Source organism: Hypanus sabinus, chromosome 9, assembly GCF_030144855.1.
Source record: "Hypanus sabinus isolate sHypSab1 chromosome 9, sHypSab1.hap1, whole genome shotgun sequence".
NCBI classification, from domain to species: domain Eukaryota; kingdom Metazoa; phylum Chordata; class Chondrichthyes; order Myliobatiformes; family Dasyatidae; genus Hypanus; species Hypanus sabinus.
This window is the reverse complement of record NC_082714.1, coordinates 25,205,162-25,231,755: the sequence shown is the minus strand read 5'-3', so window position 1 is coordinate 25,231,755 and position 26,594 is coordinate 25,205,162. Positions and strand designations below refer to the sequence as shown.

At 40.5% G+C, this 26,594-nt stretch overlaps 1 protein-coding gene across 3 annotated transcripts in view; it reads left to right on the top strand.

The window, feature by feature from the left end:
* Positions 1–26,594, top strand: part of shisa9a (shisa family member 9a) — a 324,593-nt gene that overhangs the window by 41,590 nt on the left and 256,409 nt on the right. The window contains exon 3 of one of the 3 annotated variants that reach the window (XM_059979329.1): positions 22,403–22,477. The exons of the other annotated variants lie outside the window; for them this stretch is intronic. Within the exon in view, the coding sequence (XP_059835312.1) occupies positions 22,403–22,477 (75 nt within the window). The remainder of the gene's footprint in view (positions 1–22,402; positions 22,478–26,594) is intronic. 3 annotated transcript variants of the gene reach the window in all.

Below are 26,594 nucleotides of genomic sequence, written 5' to 3'. Positions count from 1 at the left end.
TTTTGCTCATAAGAAGAGTGAAATTAAAAATAAGATGCAGAAGTAGGCCACACAATCCCTCAAGCTTGTTCTACATTCAGTAAGATCATGACAGATTTTCTATTCTGATGCCTTGGTTCCCCTTGCAAATCAGTCTTCCTCTGCAACTGGACTTTGACTTCCTCATCAGGAGGCCACAATTGGAAGTAACATATCCTCCTTGCTGACAGTTAACACAAGTGCATCTCAAGGATGCGTCTTTAGATCACTACTTCTCTCTCTATATACTCAGACTCTGTAGCTAGGTAAAGCTCGGACACCATCTATAAATTCACAGATGACACAACTGTTGTTGGCAGGATCTCAAATGGTGATATGGGGGTGCCATGGAGGGGTTTTAAAAAACAAATTTGCATTCAACATTAGTAAGACCAGGGAATCGGTTGTGGACTTTAGGAAGGCGTTATGTTTGGTAACTTCAAAATATTAAACTAATTCATTGGAAGATATGGGAGACTGGGAGTATGAGTGTAGTTTGAGTTTACTGCAAGCAAAGTGCACATATATCACATGGTAGGGTGATGATGTATGCAATTAACATATTTTTACATATAACCCATAATTATTTAAACATAGAAGAATACTAAATAAAACGATATACTGTATGTACAGGATTTCTCAAATATTCTTGAAATACTAAATACACAACACCTCTCTGCTTAGCTATTCACTGCAACTCAATTAGAGAATGCAACTCATTTATGTAAACAGTATATAATATACTACAGCTACTATATACAGACATCCACAGCACAGTAAATTTTAAATTGTTCCATTCAGGGCTAAAGATTTAATCGCTGTAGAGGATTTCTAACTCTTGTGGAATAACACCTTTCCTGAGATCACTGCTTGGCAGATGAGACTTGTGGCTGTGAAACATTCTCGAGTTCTGTGGTCTCCTCTGTGGTGGTTGTAAGGGTTAAATCTGAGATTGCAGGAAGTGGTTCTGACAGATCTGGACACCTTTTTCTTCAAGTTTTCATCTTGATCTTGGGAATGTACATTTAGTATACTGAATTTATCCTTCTGTTGGTCTCTTTACGATCTGATCTCACCTCTTGGTTTCCTCATCCATAACGTCATCTGACAAATCATCTGATTTTGTATCTTCATTGAATCCTTCCTTTCTGGCCTTCCATTCATCCATCTGGGCTTTGGTCTTTGCATCTACTTTTACAAATGGCTTTTGGTCTCTCACTTGAAATTCATGCAACAGCTTTAATACATGCAGGGTAGAATCTGGTTCTTTATACTCACAAAAGCTGAATGGTTGCAATTTTTCTGAACTCCCTTTCAGCTTAAAACCAAGCCACATTTTGCAAGTAACTGTCCGATTAGCATAGCAGAAGCGTTCTCAGACATATTGCCTACAAAAACTGTTGTAAGTGGACCTCTGCTTTCATCCCCTTCATGACTCTTCTGAGCAACTTGGTCCTTCCCTGGTCCAATATGCTTTCCTATCAGAGGCAAGAGGTTGGCATTAACACCTGTTTGTCCTATGCGGGGGAACAGTTGATGGTGTACAGCATGGAGATAGTTGTGGCATCATCCAGTACCTTTCTTAATTCATTTTCAGTTGACTTCATTGCAGGGTCTGTGGTTTGCAAATACTGGACTGGTCTCCAATCAAGTTGAAATTGTCTCAGCCAATCATGACTCCACAATGCTGCTCCTCTTGATTTTACTACATACAAGCTCAATTTGACTTGTTGGCTATTGTATTTCACAGTTATGAATGTCATTCTCACATGAACAAAACTTTCTCCAGTATTAGTTGTTCATTGAATATCTGCAGGCTTCACTTTGGCACCTTTTGAAATGCCATTCAAACTCATTTTGTGCAATGACTGAAAGAGCTGAACCAGTGTCTGATTCCATTTCAATTAATTTGCCATTCACTTTTTGTGTACATTTTGCCACAAGGCCATGTATGTTGTTTGTCTACTGTTAGTTTTCACATTGCAAACCCCAAACCTATACAACCCTGTGTCACTCTCATCTTTTTCAGATTTTTCATCAATGGCATGCAAGTTAGTGCTTTTCTCTAACAGCATTTTGAACTTTTATCTTACTCTCATCTCTGTGTAGGCTATTTATTTTTGTCTGCTTGACATGCTCTTTATATGTGTCCTACTTTGTTGCCTTTTCTGCAAGTTTCGCCTTTAAATCTGCATTTATCCAGTGTGTGTGAACCCCAATGGTAACGTAATTAGTCCAGCCAGGCCAGTTTCTGTTTAGATGATATAAATTTTGTTCACATTCACTTTCATTCCTGACTGCAACTCAACAGCATCCGTCTGCGGTTTCCATTGAAACAGCAATTCCCATTGCCCTTCTGAATGTAGGTTGTGTTTCAGTTAGGAGCCGATTTTGAATGCTTTCTTTTAAAATTCCGCAAACGAAGCAATCACTCAGTGCCACACAAGAGAAAATCTACAGATACTGGAAATCCAAGCAACACACAAAATGCTGGAGGAAGTTAGCAGGCCAGTTAGCATCTATCGAAAACAGTACAGTCAACTTTTCAGGCTGAGTCCTGATGAATAATCTCTCAGTGTATCATTAAGCCCATTACCTGACTGACAATGGTTGGATAAGAATGCGTACACAACGCTGGAAGAACTTAGCAGGTCAGGCAGCATCTGTGAGAAAAGAGTAGCCAATGTTTCAGGCTGAGACCCTTCATCAGGAATGGGGAGGAAGAGAGGGTCGAAGCCCAATAATAGAGATAGGGGAGGGGGTAGGGCCTAGAGGCACCAGGTGGAAAACCAATCAGAGGAAAGATAAGGGGGGAGGGGATAAGCATGAAAGAACTGTAGAGATAAAGAAGTTGAAAGGGTAGAGAGGCAGAGAGGGACCTGGGATAGGGGAAGGGGGAGGGGGAGGGAATTACCGGAAATTGGAGAACTCAATGTTCATACCATCAGGCTGGAGGCTACCCAGACGGTAGATGAGTTGTTGCTCCTCCAACCTGAGATTGGCCTCATCATGGCAGTAGAGGAGGCCATGTATGGACATATCTAGATGGGAATGAGAGGCAGAGTTGAAGTGGGTGGCAACCCGGAGGTCCTGTCTATTGTGACGGACGGAGCGGAGGTGCTCGACGAAGTGGTCCCCCAATCTGCGTCGGGTCTCGCCGATGTAGAGGAGGCCGCACCGGGAGCACCAGATGCAATAGACAACTCCAGCAGACTCACCTGGAAGGACTGTCTGGGGCCCAGAATGGTGGCAAGGGGGGAGGTGTGGGGACAGGTGTAGCATTTGCACTTGCAGGGATAATCCCCACACCTTACCACCATTCTGGGCCCCAGACAGTCCTTCCAGGTGAGTCTGCTGGAGTCGTCTATTGCATCCGGTGCTCTGGTGCGGCCTCCTCTACATCGGTGAGACCTGACACAGATTGGGGGACTGCTTCGTCGAGCACCTCCGCTCCGTCCATCACAATAGACAGGACCTCCCGGTTGCCACCCACTTCAACTCTGCCTCTCATTCCCATCTAGATATGCCCATACATGGCCTCCTCGACTGCCATGATGAGGCCAAACTCAGGTTGGAGGAGCAACACCTCATCTACCGTCTGGGTAGCCTCCAGCCTGATGGTATGAACATTGAATTCTCCAAATTCTGGTAATTCCCCCCCCTCCCCCTATCCCAGGTCCCTCTCTGCCTCTCTCCCCTTTCAACTTTCTGCTTCTTTATCTCTACAATTCTTTCATGCTTATCCCCTCCCCCCTTTATCTTTCCTCTGATTGGTTTTCCACCTGGCGCCTCTAGGACCTACCCCCTCCCCTATCTCTATTACTGGGCTTCGGCCCTCTCTTCCCCCCCATTCCTGATGAAGGGTCTCGGCCGGAAACGTTGGCTACTCTTTTCTCACGGATGCTGCCTGACCTGCTGAGTTCTTCCAGTGTTGTGTACCTATTCTTTGATCCACAGCATCTGCAGTTGTATTTTAATGGTTAGATAATCTCTTCAGTTCAGCCACATATGCTGAAATGGACTGCCCTTGTATTTGATTCCACTTATGAAACCTAAAGCATCCTGCATTCAGTTCTAAATACTCCTGCATCACGTTTACAATAGCAGCTAAGCTCATTTCTGTTGCTTCAGTTGGGGCAGTCAAACTTTGAAGCAAACTGTATGCCTTTAAACCCGATAAAATCAAAATTGGCACTCATTTCTCAGTGACTATATCATTTGCTTTAAAACGCTGCTTCAATAGGTCAGTATAGATGAGCCAATTACACATTGTGCATTGGACTGGCCAATCTTTCCGATGTCGCCAGCCATTTCTATTGATTTTTAACGATTATTATCACCTGGTGCTCACTCTTTACGAACCCTGAACTCTTCTGTTCACAGCCTTTCTTTATAAAACCACAGCATCTCTGCACTTGCTACTCTGTTTCACAGTTCTTTACTGTGCTTTTTAAAAACTTGATTGTCTCACTGTACTTGAAAATACCTTATCGCCAGTCTTATTTTTTTGTAACTTGAAAGCCATTAAACTAATTCAAAGAAAGATAAGAGAGTCGGGGGATATGAGTCTAGCTCAAGTTTACTTTTACGTGAGGCATGTGTGTATCATGTGGTAGCATGATGACATATGCAATTAATTTATTTTACATATAACCCATAATTAGTTATTTAAACAAACAGGATTACTTAATCAAACTATATATATATAGATGTACAATGGAGAGGATTCTGACTGGTTTCATCACTGCCTGCTCGGGAGGGACCAATGCACAGGATCAATAAAAGCTGCAATGGTCGTAGATGTGGTTATCTGTATCTTGGACATTAGCCTTCGGTCCATCTGGGACTTCTTCAAAAGGCGTGCCTCAAAAAGGTGGCATCCATCAAGAGCAATCCTCACTGCCCAAGACATGCGCTCTTCCCACTATAACCATCAGGGAGGAGCTATAGGAGCCCAAAGATGCACAATTACTGTTTTAGTAGCAGCTTTTTTCCCTCTGGCATCAGATTTTTGAGCAGTGCATGAACCCATGAACACATCATTATTTTGCTCTCTTTTTGCACTGCTTATTTATTTTTAAAAATACTTCTTATTGTAACTTGTAGTAATTCCTATGTATTGCATTCTACTGCGGTTGCAAAACAACAACCTTCACAATGTATGTCGGTGGTAATAAACCAGGCTCTGATTCTAGCAATGAATGTAATCAATTGCAAACCTCTCTTGATTAGAGATCCAGCTCTTAGTGAGGGTATTCTCCTCAACTTAGTCCTAAATGGCTGATCTGTGACCTTGAGCCCGCTTCTTGTGCACGTATAAGTCTGATTATTTCAGAGCAGAAAGGAAATGCCTTAAATCTAAATCAATATGGGCAGAAGAACTTTTCTACACCAGACTTAAAATATTCTCTTATGGTTACATATTTTCTGAAATGTTACATTTTTACTTTTTTTGTCTTCAAATTAATGCACCCAACTCATCACCTGGACCATCGTGTCTGGATGCATTCTATTTGTAGTCCAGGCTAATGACATTTAGTTGGGAGAGATCTGAATATATAATACAGACATACCAATCACCGAATAAATAGATTATGTCAGGAACTCTTAGCATTTCTGGCTGTTCTGCAATTCAATTTGATCTTCATTTATCCCTGATTGTCTTGACCAGCCCGTAATGGAATTACAACTGATTTACAAACCTCTTCTGCTGATGTCTTATTTCATTATTCATAATTTATTTTTTCACCGGAGGAGACAAATTTTCATTCTGATTTCAATAGAGAATTAAACTTATCAAATAAAGGTATGATCCTATAACCATAATGAAACAAAGGACTATAATATTTATTGCTACCATCAAGTCCACATGCTCATTTATGAAATAAGCGAATCAGTGGTGGTTTGGGTTGTAGGGAAGCTTGTTCAGAATTTTTCAGCCTCCTGTGGCTGTTATTCCAACCTGTTCACAGCACCTGTGAACGTGATTCTGAAATAAGTTTCTGATTCTCTTGACTTAACAGGGTTCTTTTTGTGAATGTGTGCTCTCAGTGGGAGCCCTGATGCCAAGACACAAATCAAAGGTTTTCTCCTTATAATTTCCTTTCTATTAATCATTCAGGAAATTGACCGTAATGTGTGAAATTAATGGATGTGAAATTAGGGGGTGAACATCTACAATTTAGCAATCTATGCTTCCACCAGCCATGGCTTCAAGTCAGGAGGGCATACTCAAAACATTTCACTGTCTATGCTCTGCTGAACAGGGATGATCGATTTTTGTAACATTACTGAGAAACATTCTCAAAATTGCCAATTTATATAATGGTGATAAAACCATTAACAATGGCCTAACTGCAGTTGTATGAGCTCAAACTGTTATACTAATAGGTGTTCATCTCTTACACTAACATATTGTATGCTTAACAAAGACTGCACACACCTTGGAGATCCATGCAGCTAAGTTTTGAAAGGAGAGCTCAATCCATATACTACTATGTTGCATTTTTAATGACTAAGACCAAAGATGAATTTCTTTTAAGTTTCGTCTTAAATGGATCACTGTTGCTCCTGAAGAGACTAAGCTTCATTTGTCATATGTGCATCAAAACATTTTGCTTTTGAATGTAAGTTGTGTCTTTTGAGTCATTGACTACACACGTGGGAGATGCTGGGGGCAGCCCACAAATGTCGCCATGCTTCTGGCACCTACATTCCATGCCCAAAACTTGCTAGCCTTAACTCGTATGTCTTTGGACTGCGAGAGGAAACTAGAGCACCTCGAGGAAACCCGCATGGTTATGGGGAGAATGGACAAACTCCTTAGAAGCAGCGGCAGGAATTGAACCCTGACCTTACATCTGGCACTGTAAAGCATTGTGCTAATTGCTAAGCTCTCATACAGTCCCAGTGTATGCCCCATGTGCACAAACAGTGCCTATAAAAGTATTCACCCCCGGAAGTTTTCATGTTTTATTGTTTTACAATATTGAATCAAAGTGGACTAATTTGGATTTTTTTGACACTGATCAATAGCAAAAGACTCTTTAGTGTCAAGGTGAAAACAGATCTCTACAAAGTGATCTAAATTAATTACAAATATAAAACACAGAATAATTGATTGCATGAGTATTCACCTCCTTTAATATGACACACCAAATCATCACTGGTGCAGCCAATTGGTTTTAGAAGTCACATAATTTGTTAAATGGAGATCTGATTTTGGAGACCTGTGTGCAGTCGAGGTGTTTCAGTTGATAAAAATACACCTGTATCTGGAAGATCCAACTACTGGTGAGTCAGTGTCCTGGCAAAAACTACACCATGAAGACAAAAGAATGCTCCGAGCAACTCTGCGTGAAGGTTACTGAAAAGCACAAGTCAGGAGATGAATACAAGAGAATTTCCAAGTCATTGAATATCCCTTGGAGTATAAGTCACAATCATCAAGAAATTGAAGAAATATGGCACAGCTGTAAACCAGCCGAGAGCAAGCCGTCCTCAAAAACGGAGTGACTGTGCAATGAGGGGGATTGTGAGGGAGGCCACCGAGAAACCCATGACACCTTTGGAGGAGCTACAGGCTTCAATGGCTAAGATGGAACAGACTGCGCGGACAACTGACAGTCGGATGATTCACCAGTCACAGCTTTATGGGAGAGTGGCAAAAAGAAAGCCACTGTTGAATAAAACTCACATGAAATCTCAGCTAGAATTTGCCAGAAGGCATGTGGGAGACTCTGAAGTCAGCTGGAAGCAGTTTCTATGGTCTGGTGAAACCAAAATTGAGTTTTTTTGGCTATCAGACTAAACACTGTATTTGGCGTAAGCCAAACACCGCACATCATCAAAAGCACAACATGGCGGTGGCTGCATCATTTTGTGGGGATGCTTCACTGCAGCAGGCCCTGGAAGACATGGAAGGTAGAGGGTAAAATAAAATACAGGGAAATCCTGGAGGAAAACCTGATGCAGTCTGCAAGAGGACTGCAGGTTGGGAGAAGATTTGTTTTCCAGCAAGACAATGACCCCAAGCATAAAGCCAAAGCTACACAGGAATGGCGTCAAAACAACAAAGTTAATGTCCTAGAGTGGCCAAGTCAGAGACCAGACCTCAATCCAATTGAGAATTTGCAGCTGGACTTGAAAAGGGCTGTTCACTCACAATCCCCATGTAATCTGACAGAGCTTGAGCAATTTTGTAAAGAAGAAAGGGGTAAAATTGCAGTGTCCAGATGTGCAACACTGATGGAGATCTATCCACACAAACATAAGGCTGTAATTTCTGCGTAAGTTGCATCTACTAAATACTGACTTGAAGGGGGTGAGGAATTATGCAATCAATTATTTTGTGTTTAATAATTGTAATAAATCTAGACCGATTTGTAGAAATTTGATTTTACTTTGACTGGAAAGAGTCTTTTCTGATGATCAATGTAAAAAAAAAGCCAGGTTGAATCCACTGTGATTCAATGTTGTAAAACAATAAAACACGGAAATTTACAAGGGAGGTGAATATTTTTATAGGCAATATGCCTGTAGAGATGTAGTGAAGATGAGGTTTCATTTTTACTCATAGAGTACTTAAAATCTGGATTTCTCTGCTTGTAAGGGTTACTTAAGTTGAATCAACCCGTGCCTTCAATAAGTAAAGAAGTCTGCTTAGGAGCAGGGAAGTGGGGTTGTCTGGAGAGTTTTATTGGAAGCCAGCATAGGATTTGATTTGCTGAGTAGCTCATTCTGCATTTTAACAATTCAGAGAGTCTGTCGACAGCAACTTATCAGCAAACGTTTTGTATAACTGGATTGGCTTTATAACAAAAAGTCGATTGTACATCAAATAAATTCAAATTAATCACAAAGCAGAATTTTTAAAGCAGGAATAGAGCATAAAATTTAAAGTAGAAGCTGCAGCCATTACTCCCAGTAAAAACAGGGTAATTCCTCCAGAAACTGGCAGTGAATAAAAGATACTAGCATACATGTCAGTTTTTTAAGATTTAAAGTCAGTGACTTACAGCAGAGCACTTACCAAACTTGATTGACAGAGCAACTTCCCAAACATTGCCACTTTGGCTGGAAATAGCATAAAGCCTTTTGTTATTTTTATATGGCATGGAATTCATAAAGTGACGGCTGTCACCACTGACCGTCCTGAAGCCTCACCTGGAAGATCTCAGAGCCTCTGATATCTCTATTATTAATGCCAGTTACTGCCAGCAGTCAGTTAGTGAACCCCTTTGGTCCAGCGACATTGATATCATAAGTTGGCTGTATAATCATTTACATTGAAGAATGTACACACTCTGCAGATCAGGAAGGAAAAGGTTCAACTTTTAATTAATATTTGAAACAGTGCAAAATTAAGATTGAAATATGAACAAAAGATTAAGGTAGGAACTGTCAAAAGGTTCTTAATTTTTTTTAAATCCAATGTATTTTGAAATACTTATCAGAAGTAATTGCAATCCAAACACAAAATATATATTTTTAATGATAGATAGTTGGGTGTATAGTAAATTTTGCTTAGTATGCCACTTAAACTCAATTACACCTTGTCAACAAAGCATATGATTTTCTGAATATTTCACAGTGATAAATGGTGACAAATTCATACTTTTCTTAGTTCTCCGGCTTTTATTTTTTATTCATTTATTTTCCAAAACATGCATATCACTAACATAGAACAGTACAGCACAGGAACACATCCCTCAGCCTACAATGCGTCTGCTGAATTAAGCTAAATCTCTTCTACCTGTACATGATCTACGTCCTTCCATTCCATGTATATTCATGTGTGAATACTCGTCCTTAAATATTCCTGAGGAAAAGAAGGTGAGCCATCTTTGTAAATCATTGTAAGACCATAAGACACAGGAGCAGAATCAAGCCATTCACCCTGTCAAGTCTGCAGCACCATTTCATCATGGCTGATCTATTTTCCCTACCAACCCTGTTCTCTAGTCTTCTCTCTATAACCTTTCACTCCCTGACTTGTCAGGAACCTATCAACCCAATGACCCGGCTTCCACAGCTGTCTGTGGAAACGAATTCCACAGGTTCACCACTCTCTAGCTAAGGAAATTCCTCCTCATCTCTGATCTCTGTTCTAAATGGATGTCCCTCTATTCTATGCTGGACCCCCCACTATAGGAAACATTCTTTCTACGACATTTCAACATTCAGTGGATTCATGAGATCCCCCACATTTTTCTAAATTCCAGCAAGTACAGGCCCTGAGCCAAGAAACCCTCCTCTTGTGTTAGCCTTTTCATTCCTGGAATCATTCTCCTGAACATCCTCTCCAATGTCAGCACATCCTTTAAGAGGCCCATAGCTGCTCACAGTACTCTAAGTGAGGCCTCACTAGTACCTTATAAAGCCTCAGCATTACATCCTTGCCTTGACATTCTAATTCTCTCAAAATTAATGGTAACATTGCATTTGCCTTCCTTAACACTGACTCAACCTGCAAGTTAACCTTTAGGAAATCCTGCGCAAGGATTCCCAAGTCCCTCTGCACCTCTGATTTTTGAATTTTCTCCCCGTTTAGAAAACTGTCCAAAGTACATAACCATACACTTCCTGGGATTATATTCCACTTGCTACTTCTTTGTCCATTCTCTTAATCTATCCGAGTCCTTCTGCAAACTCCCAGTCTCCTCAACACTACCTGCCCCTCCACCAGTCTTCATGTCATCTGCAAACTTGGCCATGAAGCTAACAATTCCCTCATCCAGGTAATGAATGTATAACATAAAAAGAAGCAGTCCCACCCCGACCCCAGTGGAACACCACTAGTTACCAGCAGCCAATCAGAAAAGATTCCCTTTATTTCCACTCTTTGCCTTCTGCCAATCAGCTAATACTCTATCCATGCCAGTATATTTCCTGTAATACCATGGGCTCTTCAAGCAGCCTCATGTGTGGCACCTTGTCAAAGGCCTCACCCCCCCTAGTATACAACATCCACAAATTCTCTTCAGTCTGTCTTGCTTGTTATTTCCTCATAGAATTTCTACAGATTTTTCAGGCAAGATTTGCCCTTAATTAAACCATGCTGACTTTGGCCTGATTTATCATGTGCCTCTATGTATTCTGAGATGTTATCCTTAACAATCGATTCCAACACCTTCCGAATCACTGAGGTCAGGCTAACTGCCTATCATTTTCATTCTTGTGCCTCCCTCCCTTCTTGAAGATTGGAGAGACATTTGCAATTTTCCAGTCCTCTGGAACCAGGCCAGACTCTAGTGATTCTTGAAATATCATTACTAATGTTTCCATAATCTATTCTGCTACTGCTTTTAGAATCCTGGGGTATAGTCCATCTGGTCCAGTGACTTATCTACCTTCACACCATTCAGTTTTCCAAGCACTTTCTCCCTATTAATAGCAACTGTGCTCACTTCTGCCCCCTGAGACTCTTGAACTTCTGGCCCACTACTAGTGCCTTCCAGAGTGAACGCTGATACAAAATACTTTTTCAGTCTATCTGCCATTTTCTTGTCCCCAATTACTACCTTTCTAGCGTCATTTTCCAGTAGTCCCGATATCTTCTTTCACTTCTCTTTTGTTCTTTATATATCTGAAAAAAACTTTTGGTATCTTCTTTGATATTATTGGCTAGCTTACCTTCATATTTAATTTTTTCTCTCCTTATGTTTTCTTTAGTTGCCTTTTGTTGTATTTATAAGTTTCCCAATCCTCTAACCCCACTAATTTTCGCTATATTGGACACCTTCTCCTTTGCTTTTGACTTTGACTTCCCTTATCAGCCACAAATCTGTCATCCTGACGTTAGAATACTTCTTTGTGATGGCCTGTCTCCTGCCTTTATAATTCCCTTTACTCCTTTGTAATACTGATATAGTTGACTTCAGCTTCACCATATCAAACTGCAGGGTGTATTCGATCATGTTATGATTACTGTCTCCTAGAGTTTCCATTACCTTAAGCTCCCTAATCATATCTGATTTATTCCATAACACCCAATCCAGAAGAGCCTTCCCACTGGTGGGCTCAACCACAAGTTGCTCTAAAAGGCCATCCCAGAGGCATTCTACAAATCCCTCTCTTAGGATTCAGCACCAACCTGATTTTCCCAATCTACCTGCATATTGAAATCCCCCATGACTATTATAACTCGACTGTACTGTGGCAGACCTTTAGGTGAAGGCACTCTGATGCCAGATGGACGCTGATGTGATTCAGACCCGGTCTCTGACCTGCTTTTGTGTCAACATTATCCATATGGCTGCCTCAGTAAATTGTGATCCCTTGAATGTTAACATATATTAATCCATTAAATATCAGCAGGATGTGATTAAGCACTCTCCTTTTGGCTGGTGTGAGTGTTGCTTGCCATTTACTAGCCCATGCCTAGATACTTTCTAAGTCTGTAGCTTGATCTGGGTTGCTTCATTTACTGAGAAGTTATGAATGGAACATTCGCATCCCTGACTGCGTGACGGAAAAAAGATAATCAATGGTGCAGCGGAGGATGGTTGAGTCAAGGACATTGCCCTAATATGTTCCTTCAGTAACATCCTAAGGCTTGGATGTCTGGCCCCCAATACATGCCTTTCTTTGTACAATTAAGTGTTTTCCAAATGACTTTGGATTTACAAGGGTTCTTCATTTCCGCACACTTGTCTTGCTATCAGGGACAGCAAAGCTCTTGAGATCATCTTCATTTGGACCAAAGCTATCCCACTATATGGAATGAAAGCTCCTGCCCGACCTTAAAATGGGTGACAGAGAGCAGGATATTGGCAAGTAGGTGCTGCTTGACATCACTGGTAACAACACCTTCCTGTGTTTTATTGATGATTGAGAGTGAAGTGTTTGGGCAGTAATGATCCAGATTGGATTTGTCCTTCTTTGTGTGAATAGAGAAGGCTGAGGTGATTTTCCACTTTACTGAGTGGATGCTAGTTGACTGGAACAGCCTGGTTGAAAGCACAGTTAATATTGGAGTAATAAATCTTAAGACCAAGGTCAAGATATTATCTGGATCCATAGTCTTTGCTATGTGCATTACTCCCAATCATTGATTGATATCACATTGACTGAATCAAATTAGTTGATGACTAACTTCTAGATGAGATGAAGAATCTATTTGACACCTCTGGTTGAATGTAAATCGTTCAGTCTTGTCTATAGTTCTCACATTCTTAAGTGAAAGGCAAGATTGACCCCAAATCGATTAGTTACACGCATGCGCACAGGGCAGAAAAGACCGGAAGTAAAACCCTGCAACCCCATAGTAGAAATAATGTATGAACACCAGGGGTCACCACCCTTTTTTTGCACTGTGGACCAGTTTAATATTGACAATACTCTTGTGGACCAGCTGACGTGGGGAGGGGGGCAAGGGGGCAGTGTTAAACATGACCGGAATACAGCGATACTCAAAGCAGGTTCCTTATGTCCAGTCTATTCCGCAATTTAGTTTTCGTGGCTCTTAGCACTTAGCTTCTGTCCTGCTTTCTCACGTTTTTTCCGCTGAAAAGACTCAATGGGTTTGTCTTTAAGTGCAGGGTGCTTGGACTCAGGGTACCGAAGCAGTTTTGAGGGCTTCATTGCCTCATTAGACAGCCTCCAGGCCCGAACTCCAGCCTCCCACCCGCCGGATGCCTTGGCCAGGTGCAGCTGGTCGTGGGTCGGGTACGAGGAAAAGGTAAAGGCCAGAGGTCCCCGTGCCCGGGCCACGGCAGTCGCAGTCCGGAGAGAATGACTGACCATGCGAGGAGTGCAAGCAGGTAGGTAGGATCTATCGGCTGACAAAAGTTTGGCTCGAGGGATGACTTTCAGTAGATCGCAGCGCGGTAGCTGCTCTGCTACTTACAAACCCTGAGCCCAAATTAGGTCGTCCGTCACTATTTTAGCACCGGGTTCCCCACAAACATTCGGTGTGCTAAACAGGTTTAGAGGCGGCACCCATCTGTCCGCGCTCCAGTCCAATAGCAACGGCACTTCCCACCGGCCATGCGAGGTGGCCGGTTACCCAAGGCCAACCAGTGATCCCTGGTGTGAGGGTATCACTGCGGTTAAGTGACTGATGACTTCGCGTGCGTTCAAGTTCAACAGTGGGTGTGACAGGGAATGAGGAAAGGTGCAGCTGACTCATATCGTTTCCTCACAGCCCGGTGGTTGGGGATCACTGAAGAACACTGTGTAGTGTGTGGCGGGGGAGCTACACGCATGCGCACTGGGCAGAAAGAACGGAACTAAAACCCGCAACCCGGAAACAATCTCTCAACAGTATTTGTGTATTTATTTTAAATTTCTTTCAGGATCTACTGGGAAAGTCTCAAAGATTGACGTGTTGGCGACCACTATTCCATCACTATTCATTGGTGATGGAATTGATGTCAGAGTCTTCTGACCCTCCTATTAGCTGTTTAATTATTCACCCCTACTCATGACTAGATGGGGCAGAACTGCAACACTTTGATCTGATATGTTGCTTATCTCTGTGGCGTGCTGTTTTTACATTTTAGTACATGTCCATTCCTGTATTGCAGCTTCAGCAGGTTGACATTTCAAGCTAATTGCTGCTTCTGGCATGGCCCCTCTGCATTCCCCATTGCACCAGGATTCTTGATGAATATGTGGGAGATGCACAGTGTGCAGGCAGTGTAATTTCTGCATTTAACTGCACACATCATCATTCCAGAAGCTGCTGTCAGTAAATTGACATGATGATCGCAAAAGGTAATAATGTTGTCTTCATCACATTCGCAAAATCAGAGTCAAATATTTTGTTGAGTGTTTAATGCATGTTGTTTCCAAAATCTGACTTAATATTCACACACATCTTAGGAGTAATTTTAATTATTATGTTGTTTATCCCTGGCATACTTGCTGTTTTATAAAGGAGATAGTCAATTAATCATTTATTGGTAAAGAAACTTTTGAAAATAAATTGCACCTCTTCCGTTTATGTACTCAGGGTTTGCACAGAGTTTTCCAGATGAAACTTCTCTTTTGTTGGGTTTGAGGTTTAAAGCTTACGTTGGGGATTGGATGTGCACCAAATGAGCTATTCTGAAAATGGATCCGGGCAGAAGCTACCTTGGCTGCTTCCGTCATTCTGCTGCCAACCCAATTTATGGACCTTGGCACACATACTTGACAGTTGCTGAGGGCAGACACATCCAGAAGCCCCTTGTATATTGGAAGTGAGATATAGAGCTTGGCTGCCTTTTGCAAAAACACCTGTGGACGTCTGCAGTAGTGGTCTAACTGCCAAAGTTGCTGAGGGCCTCCACCCTACTGCTGTCACAGTGTTTCAGCTCATGTGCTGTATGAAACAAGTAACTGATGTGTATCCTAACTCATTGGTATTCTTTGCCATGGTTGAGCAGTAGGACCATGTCAAAGTGCCTAGTTTAGCAGGGCTGCTCTGCTACAGAATGAATGGGGGTATTATTAATAACATTCATTCTGTATGCATCCAGCCAGAAGTTTTCTGGAACACTGCTGCAGCCACCACTTGCTGTTCATCATCTTGATTTGCAAAAAGTGACAAAGAATGAAAAGAGTTCCATTCATAACCTTGACAGAACACTTCTTTTCCCCTTGAGTTTCTTTAAAATTTAGCCCCCTTTTATAATGCAGGGAACATGACAACCAATCGAACATGACAAGTTGGTTAATAATTGTTAATAATTCTGTTTGTAATGTTACGAAGCCCCGTAACTAGGTCACTTACCAGGAAAGATAGAGAGGTCCGTTGAAGTCTGATGGTACTATTTTTAAAAGTATTCATTGATAAAGGGGCACAAAAATAAGATTAATGCAAACATACAGATAATCTACGTCATCAATACTAAATCTAAAAGTGCGGGTATAATAATAACCAATAAGAAATAGCTCTATCGTTGTTTAAGGGATAATGTATTGTCCGATGGAAGTATAAAAGTCACTGTTAGTTCGTTCAAGCTGCAGCGTTTTGGGTTTAAGAGAGAGACGGTTTAACTTGCCCAGGTCTTTTATGATGCCAATCCTTTGAGTCGGGGAGTTGGTTTCCCCGTTGTTAGCTAAAAGCCGTTTTCCATGTTACAAGCCACCAGTCCCAGGCAACGGAACTGAACGCACGTGACCTCCTTCAAATGGCTTCCTGCGATCACGGGAGTTCTAGCGTTTCTTCTGGTGCGTCTGAGGGGCTGTTCCCCCAGACCCTCTTTTATCCTGACTCACAGGGTGGTAGATGTCAATCAGGTTAGGGGTGATGCAATCTCTCCCTCAACCAGCCCACTTTGCCTGAGGGCGTCCACGTAGTACAGTCTCCAATCCACAAAATTCGCCTTCCGGAAACAATGGCCATGTCCCGTAGCTTTACATCGCCGGGGCAACGAGACATTCCGCACATCTCTCTCTCATTCTCCTGGGCCCCCTGACCCAACCCAACAGTGATCTTGTGATTCTCACAAAGGAGGAGGCTGCAGGCATAACAGTAATACTGAGGAATAAATGCAGGCCAGGATGCTGTGAAGGAAAATGGAGCCTTGGCTAAATTATTTGACCATCATGACATCTCCAATGGAGTAACACCTCCTCAGGACTACCGATGTTAGTGTGGCTGATGTGTGCCTTTTACAAAGTAGGATGAGAAACTTCATCCTCCTAATTTTAGTGTTGAATGCATAAATATTGAGCAGGGCTGGCATCAACCGTGTCATAAAATGGTTCAAAAGAGATCGGCAATATCTGAAATGGTCTCTTCCAAGTCTACAGTGAAAGATAAAATATTGTCATAGCCTGCTGGTGCTGTGAACCTGATCATCCCTTGCAAAAAGGTGCATATATGTTTTCTTTTGTTGTGCATAACAGCAGATATAGAGAAGGACAAAACATGAGCACGTTATGACCAAAATCAATCTTGCACAATCCATTTAATGTCAACGCTTTGCTTCTACATTTTGCTTTTGAAGCCAGAAATGTCTAATATGGTTTTTTCCCAAGTTCAAATCAAGTACTGTTCACTCATCACTTTAGGTTGACTTGACATACATTGATTATTACTTTTTTCTTCCTGTTGTTGAAAGTGATTAGTGATATGCCAATATACTGCTCTTAAATAAAGATCCGCTCTCTGTTTGGATCACTTTCTCAGTTGCTCCCTTGTCCGTGCATCCCTATCCACCTATATGCCTCCCGGCACTTATCTTTGCAACTATTTTAAGTGCTACACCTGCCCCAAAAACATCTTCCACCATTCAGGGCCCTAATCAGTACTTCCAGAGGGGCTGCACTTCACCAGTGAGTCTCTCAGGATAATTTATTGCATTTTGGTCTGAAATGTCGACTGTTTATTTCCCTCCATAGATGCTGCCTGACCTGCTGAGTTCCTCCAGCATTTTGTGTGTGTTTCAATAAATAAAGACTTTTGCTTAAGTTCTCAACTGTGGGGAATCCTCGATAAATGTGCTAGAGTTGTATAATTACAGTGTAAACATGACTGATATGTAGAAAATAGTTTAGATTAGATCCAGTAGCATAGCTGTAAGTTTGTTTGAAAGTTCAGCATAGCTGTTTTAAAGTGGAACAAATTACCATATAAAATATGGTGCAGCATGTTTAGATATTTAACACTTCTGACTCCTTAACATTTCTGATTGTTGCTGCATCTTTTCCTATATCCTCTAGTGGGCAATCACAGTAAGTATGAGAAAAACAATAGAATCAAGGAAGGACTGCACTTTGCACAGGAGATGGACAGCTATGAGCAGTAGAAGTTTGATTGACATCATTTATGGGGGTCAAAATGAGATGTGTTTTGAAAGTCAAATGGGCCTTAAAAGAAGAAAGTAAACACATTATTGTTGTTCGAAGTTCAAAGAATACACAGTGGATTCCAGTTAACTGTGACGTATCGGGACCAATATGTTTTGGCCCAGTTAAGTGGCTACCCCAATTAGCTGAAGTTTAATGGAAATAGTTTAAAAGAGACAAACTATGTTTAACTGAATAACAAATTATGCATTAAAATGAAATACTGAACAAATTAAAACACTACCAATTTTACTGTAGTACTATAAAACCTAATAGTTATTGACTGAGGAATTCATACAGTCTACGCTGCCATATTCTTTTGATTGACTGTAAATCACCTATGCAGTGATAATGGACTATCTTCATTGCCTTTCTTCATGAAATAGTGTCAAATATTGCTGCTTTTTAACTTGCCATTGGTTAGCCCAAATGAATAATATTACACAAGCATACGGAACTGGCACTTTTAAAAAACTGTTCATTTTAAGCACAGTGTAGTGTCTAACGATCACACAAGTAGACGTGACACTGGTTAGAAACTGTTGCATCCTCAAAATCTTCATTTTCATTGTAACATTCAAGATGATTGTCATTACCTTCACATTCTTTGTAGTTCTTGACTTGCTGAAGTAGTGAAATTGTTTCATTTTCACTCCCGGCCATTTCTTGCATCTCCAAGCCTGAATGCTTGAAACCACAGTGAGCAAAGCAGTTCTGAACTCTCCTGCTGTTTATTTCTTGCCATCTATTTGTGATAAAAATCGCTTCTTTTTGAACAAAACACACACACACAACTGATGCAATTTCACTCTGAGCATGGTGTAGTGTCTAATGGCCACACAAATGCATATCACTGAAGCTAGTTAGAAACTATTCAGCAACAGTCTTTTGTCCCAATTAAGCAGAATAGTTTCCCAAATAAACTAAGGAGATCCTGGCTATTTTCTCGATTAGTTTTGTTCTTTAAGAGTTGTCCCAAAGAAGTGGCTGCCTTGATATATGGATGGCCTAATTAACTAGATTCCACAGTATCTCAATCAAGAAAAAAACTCATTTTGATTGAAAAATGAAATGGGGAAGACAATCGCATGGGTCTAAATTGGCAGTTTTAATGATTGCATGGGCATGTTGTCCAGAGAAGACCTTAGTGGACCACTTAAGGTATTTAGATTGCAAGCCTCCTGGTTCTATACAGGTATATACAAAGAGAGGGATAGAGTATGTTTACCCACAGTGGTCCAGTCCATCACAGGTGAAACCCCCTTCCCACCATTGAACACGTCTACATAGAATGCTGTCGAAGGAAAGCAGCATCCATCATCAATGACTCCCACCACTGAGGCAATGCTCTTCTCTTGCTGCTGCAGTCAGGAAGTATTTCAGGAGCCTCAGGACCCACACCACCAGGTTCAGGAGTACTTATCACTCCTCAACCACCACGCTCTTGAACCAGAGGGGATAACATCACTTGCTCCATCACTGAACTGTTCCTACAACATATGGACTCACTCTTTAACTCATATCCTCAATATTTATTGCTTATTTATTTAGCATTTTTTTTCTTTTGAACTTGCACAGTTTTTATTTGCATATTGGCTGTTTGCCCATCCTGTTGAGTATGGTCTCCTTGATTCTATTGTGTTTCTTGAATTTACTGTAATTGCCCACAAGAAGATGAAGCTTAGGGTTGTATGTGGTGACTTTGAACCTTGATAGGAAACACAATATATTGCAGGAACAAAGTTTGATATCAGTGTTTCCATGATTTATTTGGGGGCTTTTATGTTTATGTGATATTATTGATAGGAAGACAGTTGGAAAATGTTGAGACCATAGAAGTTTGTAGGTGAGTGAAGGCAAGGTGGATCTCAGTACCATCAGATCACATGTGGAATTGGATAGTATGTTGTTGAGAAAAGTGTTGATAGCTCACTCTGGTCAACAGAAAATTTTGAGCTGAAGCTCCCTTGAGTTGTCAAGAACCACTAGGAAATTCCTGACTATTGATATGGGATTAACTGATCTTTAATTCCTCATACCTTTCATAAGTAGCAGAATAATGTGCAATTTTACATCTTAATGATTTTCTCTTAAAAACATTGGAACTCTGGAAAAAGATACATAACCTTGGGGACACACACCACCAGGCTTAGGGTGGCTTCTATCCTGCTGCTGTAGAACAGAGCTCTTGAACAGTAAAGAACACCTGATCTCTCAGTCTACCTTGTTATAACCCTTGCACCTTATCCAACAACCTGCACTGCATTTTCACTGGAACTGTAACAACAACATTCTGTTATTATTTTTCCTTTTTGCTACCTCAGTGTATTTTTATGAGGAATAATCTGGCAGGATGGCAGATAAACAATACTTTTCCCTGTATCTCAGTACATGTGATGATAATAAACCAATTATCAGTGTCATAATTATTTAAATTAAACTGATTTAATTAATTATTTATAATAATTATATAAATTGTATTTTATATTGCAAACTGCATTATTTTATATTACATTATAATTATATAACATTATTATAATGATACACAGCTAATTATAATCAACCAACAAATTACCTTTAAAGCCAAATCTTGAAACTATTTTTGGCCTTTCCATTTTTTGCCAGTATATTGCTGATACAAAGTTTGGATATATTTTGTCCCTGACTTCATTATGGGTTCCTCAGTATGTCTGAGATGGTGGCCTTTTGTAAATACGATTGCAAAGTAGTCATACAATCTGACTGGCATTTCCTTACCTTAATTTACATTATCGCTGTTATACATTTAAAAGAAGGATATGGGTTTTGAGCTAGACCATTTTCCTAATATAATTCTAAGGTACCAAGCCAGTCCTCCTCATTGAGTTAACCATCCATGGGAGGAAGGAGTGGAGGGTGCCCATGAGCAGAAGAGGCTGAAGTACTCAGGCCTGGCAGCCGAGTGTAAGCAAGCCGGCTGGAGGAGCATCATCTACCTTGGATAAGTTGCCAGGGCTTCTTTGCCATTGACGACAAGGTTACTCCGTGATACGGCAGTGATTGGAGTGAGGCTCAGGACGGCCACCATAGAGTTGGCTGAAGAGGCAGAAAAAGGCAGCTTTTGGCTGTGGCTGAGGAGGGAAGTCTGAAACTGGGGGGACTGACTAACCTCACTGTATCTGCGGGGGGTGGGGGGGGTGGCAGGGAGACATCCCAGCCACTGCTTCGCCACCAGGAGATATAGCAGGGCTAAGTTAATGAAACGTTAATGAGCGGAGGCCCTCTGCCACTGTTGGAGGTGCGGCAGGCAGCAATGCCAATCAGGAAACAACATCTTCCTGTAAACCTCATCTTCTTCAAGTTATTTTACATTCCAAGTTGGGCTAATAAGATGACAGTATGTTGGTAAAAAGGTCAGTATGGATGAGATGGGTGGAATGGCTCGATCTGAAATGTACAACTCAATGTCTTTACTCTGCCTTTGTGTGGTTCTCACTGCTTTCACACCTTTGGCTGTTGTTTGTAGTTTTTCCATTTCCTGCAATCTGTGCTGGTTTTTGATGTTTTTCTGTACATTACCATACTGTTTTATGTTGTCCTTCAGTTCTCCATGACTGTTCTTTTTTTGGCATCCAGTTCTCTTGATCTTTAATGACACAAACTAGATCTCTATCTTATTTATTTTGACAATTACTAACACTGAATTACTGATACTTTATCGTTTTGCACCTTTGCCCTGTTTGCTATGGATAATCTGTCTCACTGCATGGGAACGAGCCTAAACCAACTCTGGAATCTTAATAGCTCCGACATTTTTTTTCTTTTTGAACTCAACTTTAAATTCAATTACATTATGATTAGCGCAAGGTAGATGTTTATGAGGTTAAGCTGTTAAATCCAGGACTTTCCTCATTCTTCATGTTATGTTTTGTAACTCCAAAACATTAATCTAATTTAAAGAAAAAGACAGGAGTCTGAAAGCTGATTCTAAATTTGTGTTTTCTTTTAAGCAAGGCGTGCACATATCATGTAGTGTTATGACATATGCAATTCACTTATTTTTACATATAACCCATAATGAATTACATAAACAAACAGGAAATTACAATATTACTCAAATACTACTAAAATATTAAATACTCAACTCTTCAATTTAATGCAAATTGCTCTCATTGGCTCTATGTCAACCATGGTGGTACAGGAAACAATCATGTATACAATCCAGAAATGTACCTAGTTTCAGACATATACTAGGGTTTTTGACCTAATTTTTATGAAGGTTAAAATCCCTGAAAGAATTAGTTACACACTTATCAAGCTTGTGCATTCTTTCCCTCTCTAGCTACTAGTAGGGCTATCTACAAATCCACTTCAATCTTTTCCCATTTTTTTCCTTTTACCCTTAGATGTGCCACTGTATATAAAGAAGTGGAATCTGTTAACTGTGTGTCAGTCTTCTGCTTTCATTGTGCTTTTCATCACTTGTGTGTCTCTCTCCCTGATCCATGTTTCTTTGACCTGCACAGTAACAATTTATTTTTGCTAAACTGAGCCACGCCAGAGGAGGATTATTGTGAAAGAATCAAGTTCCTTGGGTTTGTTGAGGTGCATTTTCTCTCTGTAGAGTGTGCTATCGAAGCCCCCAGACTCTTCGGAATTGATCAGACCATTCCAAAGTTTCAGAAAGTAAAATTCAGAGGTAAGCCACTTTTGACAAACTTGATGCTGAGGAGCTTCTAAAGTTGATGAATTTGTTATTTTAAGAAGCTGGAGACTTTGTAGACATGTAATTAAACTGAGGAGTGATTAGCCAGGTGAACAGCTCACATAATTGCCTTTATTAATTTGGAGAATGTACTTTGTTACCCGGCTTCATACTTTGGTTGAACTTAGCAGACCTTAAACCACGGTGGCAAACAAAACTTTGATTTGTACAGTGCACTTTCATTTACCTAACTCAATTTTTATAATAGTCATAAAATGCAAAGTGCAGCATTCTGCTGGAAGTGTTTCATAATATCTTATCTACACGATGTCTTTAGCTTTTAGCTGATCAACTGAGAGCTAAGGTATAAGCATTGGAATTTTTTCCCAACATCTACAGATTTAATGTACTGTAGCTACATAATAATGATATCTGTAATCTCTGCTATATAAATTTACTCTTGGAATCACAGGTTCATTAAAGTAGTGATATTAAATCTACATTTTTTTTCCTATATTAGTTAATTTGGTTATAATTGCCACAATTCTTATTCCTTAAGCAGCTTAGTAAATCCTGTTTTAAGCTATTGCATTACAGGGAATTTGGGGGAAAAGTCTTTAACTTATAAATGGCGAGATTTGTTGCAAAGTCACTTGAGCATAGGACTATAAGAACACAAGAGGTTCTGTAGATGCTGGGAATCCAGTGCAACATATACAAAATGCTGGATTAACTCAGCAGTTGCCTGACTTGCTGCGTACTTCCAGGATTTTGTGTGAGGGACTAAGGGAAGAAAGAGCAACTCTTCCATAAAATGGCAGCGTAAGCCCCATGAACCAAATGTGCTGCAGACTCGTTGTAACTGCTGTTTGGTGGACTCCACTGCTGGGTAGAACTTAATTAAAAATATATGGTTTGATAACAAAAGCTGCTGTTAGTGCATCCATTGGATTTCCTTGAGGTTTATGTAAATTAAGTCCTTAATCAAGGGTATGGTTGAAGAACTTTCTGTGGAACTTCCTCCAATCAATTCCTAACAAATTCTCCACACTGTAATAGTTTGAAATAAGTTTCAAGGCATATTTTAAGTGAAAGTAACAGGAATTGCTGCAATTATGCCAAATTAACTAATATCAGAAAAAATGCTTAAGCTTATGACTTTAATAACCAGCAATAAATGTATGTAACAGAGGTTAGAGATATATTATTATGCATTTAAACATTAGTATCATTTAAATTTGGAACTGTTAATAATGTCCTAGATTATTTATCAAAATACCCTTATTTGCATTTCCTCATATCCTTCTTAATTCCACAGCATTATATTCTCCTAAAATCATGCCCATGTGGCGACCCATTTCCTGGCGCATCCAAACCGACTCACAATTAGATAGCCTACGGGGGTTTGCGAGCACAGAGCTTTGGAGCCTCTGCACCATGGGGAGCCGGTTGAGGGAGGCTTAAAAGTGAGGCTGAAGTTTTCGAATAAAGTTTTTTCCTTCGACTGCAGTTACCGACTCCGTGTCGTAATTTTAGCGCTGCATGTAGCACACCACTACACCCACATGAATAACAGCTGTAACAAGATAGGAGCTGCTGGTTTGCAGACCTATTAATGTCTTTCTAAAGAGAAACTTCACTTTCTTGTTCAAGGTATCAGTCTATCGGCCAAGATGTTAAACTGAACATAAAAGGAAGTGCTGGAATGAACTTCCTTGTACTGAAAATTCAATTATGTTATCTACGTATTTCTCAATAGTTAGCTTTTTTCCTGGGCTCGCAGTTATAGGATGCTGTAGAGTTCATGGAGAGCTTCTAGATGAGTGGTTCCCAACCTTTTTTATGCCACAGACCTCACCTTTAACTGAGGGGTCCGTGGACCCCAGGTTGGGAACTCCTGTTCTAGACTAAAGGACATTTGAACAATCCAGCATGATTACAAAATTGGATACAACACAATGAATTGTGAGTACAGAGGAGAAGTTAGGGAGGATGAAGTGAAACCAGTGAATTGCATTCATCTGTGAGGTGTGCAGTTATATAAAAACAATCCTCCATCATTTTCCAATTGGGTATATATAGTGCGTCATAAATTATGGTGTTTTTCTGGATTAGTGCCAATCACTGATCAATACCAATGGCCCTCAGGTAGTCCTTGGGGATATCTTGGGGGATAGTTCAGGGCACTATGCTGAAGTGATCCAAGAAAGTGAGGTAAAGCCATCTCTCTAATGAGGCTGGAACAGCTGTTATAGAGTTCACTGCAACATAGAAGATCTCAATGAATCAGTTTGATTAGAGGGAAGTTCCAGAGAAAGTTGGTTTGCCAGGGTCATTATACAGATTGAGAAAGCTGCCAAAGACTACAGGACCAGGAGACATTGATTTGTCTTTCAGCAATTCATCTAAAATTGCTCAATAAATTTCTGGTTGGTTACGAAGTTGGAGAGAAAGTGGAAGTTTCAGTCCATTAGAATCCCAATGAGCTGAGTAACTGAATAACGTGTTTATATTACCACTGTTTGAGAGATCCGCATGCTAACCTATGTGTATCTGGTTGATAGTGGTCTGCATTAGGAAGCAATTAGAAAGCATCCCAGGAATATAAGGCTGACTTTGATGTGGTTAGTGTTGTAAAGTTTGGAGAGCATCCTTGTTTTGCTTTCATTGGCTTGTGGGAAATTCTTGACTTGGTGGCTTGTGTCTCTCATGTAAAAGATGAATGTCCTGGGACAACAGAGTTCTATTTTGGATTTTGCTCACTGAGATCTCGGTGAATGTAGTTACAAGAAGTATTGATGCTCTCCCTTTTCTGAGCTAAGCCAGGATCATCCATCCTACTTACTGCTTTCAGTGATGAAATATGAATAATAAGAGACAACTTAACAAAGTATGTACAGAGTATTTATGAAAACATCTTGGTGTTCTTTTTCACTGATATTCTGTTACGTTGAGAAACACTGTAAGATCTGTTGCATTCTGTCCATTGTCTTTAAAAATATACCAAGCACTGAGATGTACTGATGGATGAACCAAATAAAGTACTAGATAAATACTGAAAAATGCATGCATCCCTATACATTTTTCATAGCTCAAAAAAATAATATTTATAAATTATTAGCACAAAGATGAGAAAACCTGCAGATGTGTGTGTTGTTTATAAGTTATTGTTTACCCCAAGTATAGTTTAATCTACTCTGGCAAATGACATTCTTAGCTCAAGCATAGTCCTTCTGGACTTGAGTAAATGTTTTTTTTCTTTTAGCTTTTTCAATACAGTTTAAATACCATGACCCATGACATGGATTTCCACTTATTTCTTAATAATTCAAAGCCCGTAAGTTGTTATAGTTAATTTATTGGCCGCAGACAAGTCTGACAATGCCAACATCTATTGCCCAACATTAATTAACTTTAGGAAAGTACTAGAGACCTCTTCACGTTGTGCTGAAATGGAGTGCTTTATATAGTTGAACGCTAGGCAAATACCGTAATCAGTCTTCCACATTGCTATGCATTTGGAATCACTCAGCAGCCAGGTCAGGAAAGGGCAGAGTTACTTCTCTGAATGGCATTACTGAACCTCACTAAACAAGTGAGTCGTTGCTGTCTTTATCTAATATAATATCGAGAGCAATGGTGTGAACTGGATTCATGGCAAACCAAAGAAATGAGGGAGGCAGATAAGCTAGTCTCAGTTGAACGTCGGTAAGTGAACATTGAGGAGAGAAACCAATCTCATGAAAAAAATGCCTTTCTTACAAAGTCCTTGACCAACCCCCAATTAATCATTGGTAGTAAGCTATCCTTGGTGGATCTGGTGTAATATTGTGTTTAAAAATTTAATTGCTGTGGAGGATTTCTTACTTTTGTGAGATAATGTCTTTCCTGACAGAGGTGGGGGCGGGGGGGGGGGGGAGGTGGGATATCTTTGCTTGTCAGGTGAGACAATCTCAGGTTCTGGAGGCTCCTCTGTGGTGGTTGTAAGAGTTGAATCTGGGACTGCAGGAAATGGTTCTGACAACTCTGGGCACCTTTCTTCTGGAAGTGTTGGCATCCTGAATATTGCATGGCAAGCTGCTCGGTCTGTTGATCTATCCCTAGATACCAG